The sequence below is a fragment of the Lolium rigidum genome, chromosome 4, assembly GCF_022539505.1.
Source record: "Lolium rigidum isolate FL_2022 chromosome 4, APGP_CSIRO_Lrig_0.1, whole genome shotgun sequence".
Classification (NCBI taxonomy): Eukaryota; Viridiplantae; Streptophyta; class Magnoliopsida; order Poales; family Poaceae; genus Lolium; species Lolium rigidum.
The window spans coordinates 163929096-163938096 of record NC_061511.1 but is presented as its reverse complement, the minus strand read 5'-3'; the positions used below and the strand labels follow the sequence as shown (position 1 = coordinate 163938096).

Genomic DNA, 9001 nt, shown 5'->3' with positions numbered 1-9001 from the left:
GCTTCCCTCTGCGAAGGGCCATTCTTTTACTTTATGTTGAGTCAGTTTACCTACTTCCTTCCATCTTAGAAGCAAACACTTGTGTCAACTGTGCATTGATTCTTACATACTTGCTTATTTGCATTCATCATATTACTTTGTGTTGACAATTACCCATGAGATATACATGTTGGAAGTAGAAAGCAATTGCTGAAACTTAAATCTTCCTATGTGTTGTTTCAATGCCTTTACTTTGAACTTATTGCTTTATGAGTTAACTCTTGTGCGGGACTTTTGATGCTTGTCTTGAAAGTACTATTCATGAAAAGTTTTGCTATATGTTATCTATTTGTTAGCAATTATAGATCATTGCCTTGAGTCACTGCATTCATCTCATATGCTTTATAAGTATGATAAAGATTATGTAAGTAGCATGTCACTACAGAAATTATTCTTTTTATCGTTTACCTACTCGAGGGCGAGCAGGAACTAAGCTTGGGGATGCTGACACGTCTCCAACGTACCTCTAATTTCTGATGTTCCATGCTTGTTTTATGAAAATACTTACATGTTTTGCTTGCACTTTATAATGTTTTTATGCATTTTCCGGAACTAACCTATTAACGAGATGCCGAAGGGCCAGTTGCTGTTTTCTGTTGTTTTTGGTTCCAGAAAGGCTGTTCGGGCAATATTCTCGGAATTCGACGAAACGAAGACCCAACACCTTATTTTTCCCGGAACCTTCCAGAAAGTCAAAGGGGGACCAGAGGGGAGCCCTGGGGGCCCCACACGTGTGGCCGGCGCGGCCCAGGAGGGGGGCGCGCCGCCCTAGTGTGAGGTGGCCCCGTGGCCCCTCCGACTCGGACTCTTCGCCTATTTAAGCCCTGGAGACCTAAAAACGCGATACCAATTGACGAGACTCCAGAAAGACTCCAGGGGCGCCGCCACCATCGCGAAACTCCGTTTCGGGGGACAGAAATCTCTGTTCCGGCACCCTGCCAGGACGGGGAAGTGCCCCCGGAAGCCATCTCCATCGACGCCATCGCCTCCATCATGCTCTGTGAGTAGTTCCCCCATGGACTACGGGTTCTAGCTGTAGCTAGTTGGTACTCTCTCTCCCATGTACTTCAATACAATGATCTCATGAGCTGCCTTACATGATTGAGATTCATCCGATGTAATCGGTGTTGTGTTTGTCGAGGATCCGATGGATTGTTACATTATGATTAGTCTATCTATAAAGTTTGTGAAGTTATTATTGTCTGCAATCTTGTTGTGTTTAATGCTTGTCACTAGGGCCCGAGTGGCATGATCTTAGATTTAAGCTCTATACTTATTGCTTAGATTGTATCTACAAGTTGTATGCACATGTCTATGTCCGGAACCAAAGGCCCCAAAGTGACGAAATTGGGACAAGCTGGAGGGGAAGGCTTAGATATGAGGATCACACGTTTTCACGGAGTGTTAATGCTTTGCTCCGGTGCTCTATTAAAAGGAGTGCCTTAATTTCTAGTAGATTCCCTAGAGGCCCGGCTGCCACCGGCTGGTAGGACAAAAGATGTTGTACAAATTTCTCATTACGAGCACGTATGACTATATATGGAAAACATGCCTACATGATTAATGATCTTGATGTTCTGTCTTAATGCTATTTCAATCCTATCAATTGCCCAACTGTAATTTGTTCACCCAACACTTGTTATTGGAGAGTTACCACTAGTGTAGATAGCGGGGGACGCCGGTTCATCTCTAATCATCATATACTCGTTTCTACATGACATTGGAAGTAGTATCAACTATTTTCTGGTGCCATTGCTCTCATATTACTGCTACTGCCGCTGTGTTACTCGTTACTACTGCTCTCATATCACTGCTACTTTCACATCACCCTTGTTGCTAGTGCTTTTCCAGGTGCAGCTGAATTGACAACTCAGTTGTTAAGGCTTATAAGTATTCTTTACCTCCCCTTGTATCGAATCAATAAATTTGGTTTTTACTTCCCTCGAAGACTGTTGCGATCCCCTATACTTGTGGGTTATCAATGATATCTTTTTTCCAACTTTCTAGAGGAGTCTTAAAACGATTGGATTATTTCAGATCTAGATTGTTCTGGCAAGGAGATAGTGAGAAACGTAAATATCAATTAGCTAAGTGAAGTGTGCTTTGCCATCCCAAAGACCATGGAGGACTTGGCATCCAAGATCTCCAGGTCAAGAATAGGGTCCTACTTGGTAAATGGCTTAGAGCTACTTAACGAGGAGGAAGTATGGCAAACACTCCCTAAGAGAAAGTATATTGTCTCAAAGGCTCTATCTCAGGTTCTTTGGAAACCAGGAGATTCACATTTTTAGGCAGGTCTTATGGATAAAAAGAATTATTTTTTTCATATGGATCTTTTTCTATTAAGAATGGGTTGGAAATTCGTTTCTGGGAGGATAAATGGCGAGATAATGCCACGCTCCGAGAACAATATCCGGCATTGTACAATATAGTGCGCCACAAAAGTGATACTATCGCTAAGGTGTTGGAAACTTTCCCACCGAATGTGACGTTCAGAAGAAGTCTCATTGGACCTAGACAAATCTCCTGGCATTAATTCTTGAGTTAGTTCAATTGACGCAGGAGTTTGATGTGTTTCGATGGAACATCACCGGGAATGGTTCATTCTCAGTGGCTTTCATGTACAATGCTTTAATTCAGCCTGACATTTCAGTCGATCATAATTCTAAAATTTGGAAGATGAAGATACCGCTTAAAACGAAAGTGTTTGCATGGTATCTTCGTCGTGGGGCCATTCTCACTAAAGATAATCTTGCCAAAGCGTAACTGGCATGGAAGTAAAAAGTGTGTCTTCTGTCATCATGACGAGACTATTAAGCACTTATTATTTCAATGTAAGTTTGCTAGGTCTATATGGTTAGCTGTCCAAATAGGGTCTACCTTATACCCACCACGTAGTGTTGCCAATATATTTGGCAATTGGCTCAATGATGTGGATGTTAGGTTTAAGCGTCTTATTAGGATGATAGTGATTGCCATTATTTGGTCGTTGTGGGTATATAGAAATGACAAGATTTTCAATAATATTTTTTCCTCTCTTATGCAGGTCATATACCGGTGCACAGCCACGCTTCGCTCATGGGTGCACTTCAGCGGGTGGAGCATCAAGACCTCTTTACGAAGGTGTCTTCGCGGTTGGAGAATACGGCGAAGGATATTTTTTCCCAACATGGGTGGTAACGTGATCTACGGCTGGGTCCACCTAACTAGTTGTTTTTATTTCTCGAGAACTTTGGAGTTTTGCCTTCGAGTATCAGTGGTGTTTTTGTAACAGATATTTATGCGGGTATGTGTATTCTATTTATGCAAAAGTCGGATCTATTGCTCAAAGTAATAAAGTTCCCATTTTCAAAAAAAATCCGGGGCGATTGTTTTTCCTTACTGCATTTTGTGATACTTCCTTTCGAATAATACCCAATCCAACATTTTTTTGAGAGAACAATCCAACATGTGGGTGTGTGAAAGAATCACAGGGCCGACGGCCCAGTCCTGCCCTGGCCGGCCCGTTAAACCTTCGCGGAACCATCGAGAAGCAACACCCCATCCGCGTCGCCGTCTTCCTCCGGCGAAAGGAAAGCAGATAAGACAGCGTCCCACATCGCCCAGCAAAACCCTCCTCTTCTGCTAGAACCTTCCCCGCCCCTCCACCAGCCTCCTCCTCTTCCCCTATGGCTCCTTCCCTCCTCGCCGCCGCCGCCTCGCCCTTCCTCCTCCACGGCGCTGCCGCGAGCAGGAGCCTCGGGACGGTCGCTGCCGCCGTCCCCGGCCGCCGCGCCGCATCCGCTCTCCGTGTGCGCGCCTCCATCAAGTGCGACCCTTCCAAGGTGACTGCCCCGCCCTCCCGCAGACGCGTCTGCCGGACTAATTACTTACCATGGTTTCTGGAGGGTAGGGTTAGCAGTTCAGAGGTCTGACTCTCTTGTGCTCGTGCTGGTTTTTTCGTTTGTCAGGTGGCGCCGCAGTCCGACAGAGTGCTTGTCCGCCTCGAGCAGATCCCAGAGGTATCTCCGCTGCGAGCCAGTGTCTTTTGGTTTGCTAATATTGCTTTGCTTGTTTGTTTGTTCCCATTGGTAGCTTGCTGCCTTGCTGGTTGATGCTGTTTATTTCCCAGTTCCCACTAGGAATGCTTGTAGTGCTAGATTTCTAGTCCAGCGGATCCCTCTAAGTATACACTGCATACTGGTGAACCAATGGTACCGAGATTGTAAAGGAAGGTTCTGCCAAGTGTTAATGTCTTGAGAACTGAAGTACTGAAACGCTAAATTTGGACTTCAATGACCATATTATTTTCTGTGTCTGTACCTATATATGCCCTACATATTTTTCTTTCTGCCCCACTACTGAACTTGTTTCAGTTCAGCTAAAGCTGGACCTTGAATTGTATATCGAGGTAGCTTATTAAAAATCTATCTAACCTTGTGGTGCTATGAAGAGTAGAACTTAAAACCCATACAGATCACATTGTTGAGTGGGGATTTAAAATGAGTCCACAGAGAGCTCGTGGTAGGTAATTTTGTCTTGTTAAAAAAAAAAATCATGGATATAGAGAATATGACTGCGTGATTCCCTTGGGATAGGAAGACATGATAATCGAATGTTTTTGAATGCCTGTCCTTACTAGTGGTTAGTTTGACATGCTGCGGATTCCATTTCTTTGATAATACCACTAGTAAAGTGTCACTGTTGTTCTTGTGATATACTGTAATTGATATTCTGATGCTATTACTAAAGTTTCCAGGAGATCATTTTCTTTTTATATGGCTGATATTTCGTATGAACTTGCAGAAATCTGCTGGAGGAGTCCTGCTACCAAAATCTGCTGTTAAGTTCGAGAGATATTTGATGGGAGAGGTTAGTTCTGATCACTATAAGCATCTACCACAGTAACTTTATCAGGCTTTAGTCTCACAATCTTTCATTCTTTGTGCCAGATTTTGTCGGTTGGTGCTGACGTTTCTGAAGTTGAAGCTGGAAAGAAGGTGAGCAATTTATTTGTTCTTTTCTGATGGACCTCCTTTTGATGCATGCCCAAGCTTTTCATGAACAAAAGAGCACCTAATGCTTGCTTCTCAAGCGAGTGTGTACTTTAAAGTACCATTCTGTGTGTTCACACATTATTTCGTGTGCTCTTCTTTTATGCACTGCTTATTTTGGATTCCAGATAGATTTTAATTAAAACTCTGACTTAGGACGTTGGAGTTCTGTATAAGTTTTTGGTTGCATGGCACACACTTCATCCACAAGAATATTCACTCCATGTCTAGATACTGCCCTTTTGGAAGCTAACTATTTTCCACCTTTAGTGACCAAAGACAAGCTAGGTAAAACTGTAAGTATGGTTTAATATCTGAAAAATGCCCTCGTGCTAACCTGTAATGTGTGACCACCAGTCATGTTAGGAGTACACTATATTTATGTTAAAACACCTTATAACATGAAAAATAACTGCCTGTTACTGAATTCCTTTATACTCAAGGCCAGGGCCGTACCTGAGAATACGGAGGCCCTAAGCAAAACAAGAAATAGAGGCCCTCAACATGATCGTTGGCAACTAAGATGATTTTATATATACTACTCACTCCATTTCAATAAACAATGCGCCCTTGTTTTTCGTATTTTATCTTTGACAAAATATTAATCTATATCTCTCTATTTAAAAAGGATGTTTCAATTTTATGTAGATATACATGTATTTAGATGAGTTTAGTTTGTAGATACATGCAAGTTTTGATGAAGTTGAAACATATTTTTCAGGATGAAGTATATAAAAAATATTTGATATAAAACTGGTATCATTAGAAAGTATTTTCCAACACGATTCTAACAATGCTGCTTATGTATTATATGATCGTGATATTGTTGTCCTATTTATTTGGTCAAGGTTCACATTGAAATGTGTGTGCATCTTATTTATAGGAATGGAGGTAGTATGTGGTAAAATAAATTAAAAGAAGTGCATCATGTGAAAAAGCAATCTAAGAATTCAAAAGTGCTAATTTTTAGTCGAAACGTGCCATCTTTCTAAAATGAATCTTCAATTAGTTCTTCATAAAAATCCTTGAGACAAAATCTTAATATTCATTGGAAGACTAACTGAATTAGCTGCACTCGCGATGGAAGAGAAAGAAAAGATACGGGTAAAGAGGCGTGGGTGGCTTGGGGGCCTTTGGAGTTAATGGGATTGCAAATTTCCTAAGCACTAGTACTGCCTTAATGGAGTATAGTACTCCGTAGCATCTCTCATCGAATTGATTGAGGTCCAATTAAACAAAATCGGTCATTAGAGTACTAGTTTAACATATTAGTTTGGAGACCCTCTAAATCGGGAGGCCCTGTGCGGTCGAACAGGCTGCGCATGCCTGCGGTACGGCCCTGCTCAAGGCTAGCTGAAAATGGCCTCCGTATACTGTTCAGCTGACATATTTTATGCTTAAGCCTATTTCTCTCTTATTTATTTAGTGGTGGTGCATAAATATTGTTATAGTAACAACTAGCACAGTCAAGCTTTTGCTGTGTCATAGTGCAAGATGTGTTGTGCCTTGCTAGAATGAAACTAGCGTGTATTGTCATGCGAACCGCCTTAAATACTGCTGCATTTGTTCAAATGTCTATCTTTTTTGAACAATTTAATGTTAAACTAACTCCAATTTGTGATATACTGTCCCTACAAAAAAATTCTGCTACCTGCTTACATGATATATATTTACATGGTCTTCTGCATAAAATCTAATCCACCTTTGCTTGGCTGTTGAAATTTCTATCTGTTAGTTCCTTATCTATTTCATGTTCTTGTTGCAATGCTTCAACAAATAACTTGCTATTTTCTTCAGTTCAAGTCGTCTCATTTATATCCCTCTATAAAATCTAGCATCTGGGATTTTCTAACCTTGTTCTACGTGATTGTTGCAGGTTCTCTTCTCAGACATAAATGCTTACGAGGTAAACTAGTGGCTCTTTTGTAACTGAAACGTGTTATGTGGATTTTGTGATGGTGGCAATGGCTCCTGGTTGCTGATCTGTGATTGTTCACGGTGTTGATGCATTCCTGCAGGTTGACCTGGGGACAGAAGAGAAGCACTGCTTTTGCCGAGAGTCGGATCTCTTGGCCGTCGTTGCATGAGCCTACTCTTAAATTTAGAGTCATGCCCATATGCTCCAAATTCCTTTGTCTCAGCCGCGCAAGCTATTTGCTAGCTCCAAGTTTGTTGTCTGTCTTTTGATGATCATATGTTGAGCGACTTGATCAGGTTTAGTTACAGATGTTCCTTTTCTTGCCATAAGGGCATGTTGATTATATATTCACACCCTGGTGCCTCTTCTCTAGTAGAAAGTCACATTGGAAATCGGACTTGGATTGGTATATCTGGGATGTGAATGGTTGGTTGGTGAGACGATATGCATTGTTGCTTTATTTCGCCATGAGAGAGAGCCCGTGGCGTGGCTGCATCAGAACCCCTTTTTCTAATTATGCTAGTTTAACGTGTAAATTTGCTAATGGGTACCTTGACTTATGTAGCTGTAGGTAGCCAAATCAGGAGGTTGAGAGGCATCGTCTGCACATGACCGAGTGCAGTACAGATGTGCTCTCGATCTGGTCTGCCGCAACGACTGAATGTTTGGTTGCTTCAGTCATTGGCTAGCTTCAGGCACAAGATCAATTATTGCAAGTCAAATCACGCAAGCTAGCCAGAGATGTCTAGGGTGTGTTTGGTAGCCTTATGGATTTCCTGCACCACTGTGCCAGCGAGATTGGCTTTCCTGCCGCGTTGCGAAGGCCATGGGGCTATGAAACGCGGGTTTAGGGAATCTAAACCTCATTGTTTGGGTGTACTTTCTTCCCTGCTTATGCAGCCTATACTCTGTTTGGTTGCAGATAAGAGCATGTTGTGGTAACTCTTCCCTTAGAATGGTGAGGATACCCAGCATTGCTAACTGAATTGCAAACACATCTGATTCAGTTCATCGTAGAAAGTTGTTGGTAATACACATCAACTAGTTAGTGGGTGATGCATCATGAGCGAAGCAACTATACTTTGTGATGCATCATAAGTTCAACTATACTTCGTGATGCATCACAAGTTCATCACTCGAGGGGTTAGTATATATCGCCTCGAACAAGTTCATCATTACAGATCGGGGATTAGGTTCAAGCAAGTCCTAGCTAATGAAGGGATACGAAACCACCTCCCAAAATCAGCAGATCATGAACAAGGATGCAGAAGCACTAAGCAGTAAACTGCTTGCGAAGCCATGTCCTAAGCCAGCTCCTCCACTCCGGTGACTGCAGCTTACAATACTCGGCATACTCTTCTCCGTTGTCTGCAATGAAGTCGATAGCCTTGACCAGCAAGTTAGGTTGAAACAGTTGCGCCCTGCAGACAAACCGGGATGCGAAGATCGTCTTCATCTAAGCATAGTTCGTGATCGGGGTCCCGACGTATGGACGATGCCTCGGGTAGCGCTGCAATCCGGAAGGAACAATTGTTAGTGCGGATGACATTCACATACAGATCTACGAAGGAACTCAATGAGCCTTACTCCCTGAATGTACTCGTCCGTTGTATCTTCATCAGCAGCGTAGAAGCAGCAACCATCTTCGCTCCAGTCTAGAATGCGATCGGTTTTCATCTTCAGTATGACGCTCCACTTGGTCCTCCAGTTTCTGATGTGGTTGTAAAGCTGAAGAGTGATCACATGTATGCCAGCGAATGCAAGAACATCAGCAACTACCTTCTTCATCTGCTGCTCTTTGAATCCCATGTTGAAACATACGCCGCTACGGAGCTGAACCAACTGGTTGAGCACAAACTCCAAAATCTCAGGTTTCCAAACCATGTCTGATTTGCTTGAAATCATACATTGCTCAGCATTGACAGTAGGAACAGAAAGATCAGAGGAGCCCAATGGTATGATCACCTATGAAAAACACTAGCAAATTAATGAACTACCACTACCACATCCA

The 9001-nt window shown here is 42.5% G+C and overlaps 1 protein-coding gene across 1 annotated transcript; it reads left to right on the top strand.

Moving 5' to 3' along the window:
• Window positions 1-3692: 3692 nt before the first annotated feature.
• LOC124708805 (10 kDa chaperonin 1, chloroplastic-like) lies at window positions 3693-7450 on the top strand. The gene is made up of 6 exons (XM_047240463.1): window positions 3693-3863; window positions 3990-4040; window positions 4825-4890; window positions 4971-5018; window positions 6949-6978; window positions 7091-7450. Exons 1-6 carry the CDS (start codon window positions 3708-3710, stop codon window positions 7157-7159), a joined length of 420 nt encoding a protein of 139 aa, XP_047096419.1. The 5' UTR covers window positions 3693-3707; the 3' UTR covers window positions 7160-7450.
• The last annotated feature ends 1551 nt before the right edge of the window (window positions 7451-9001 follow it).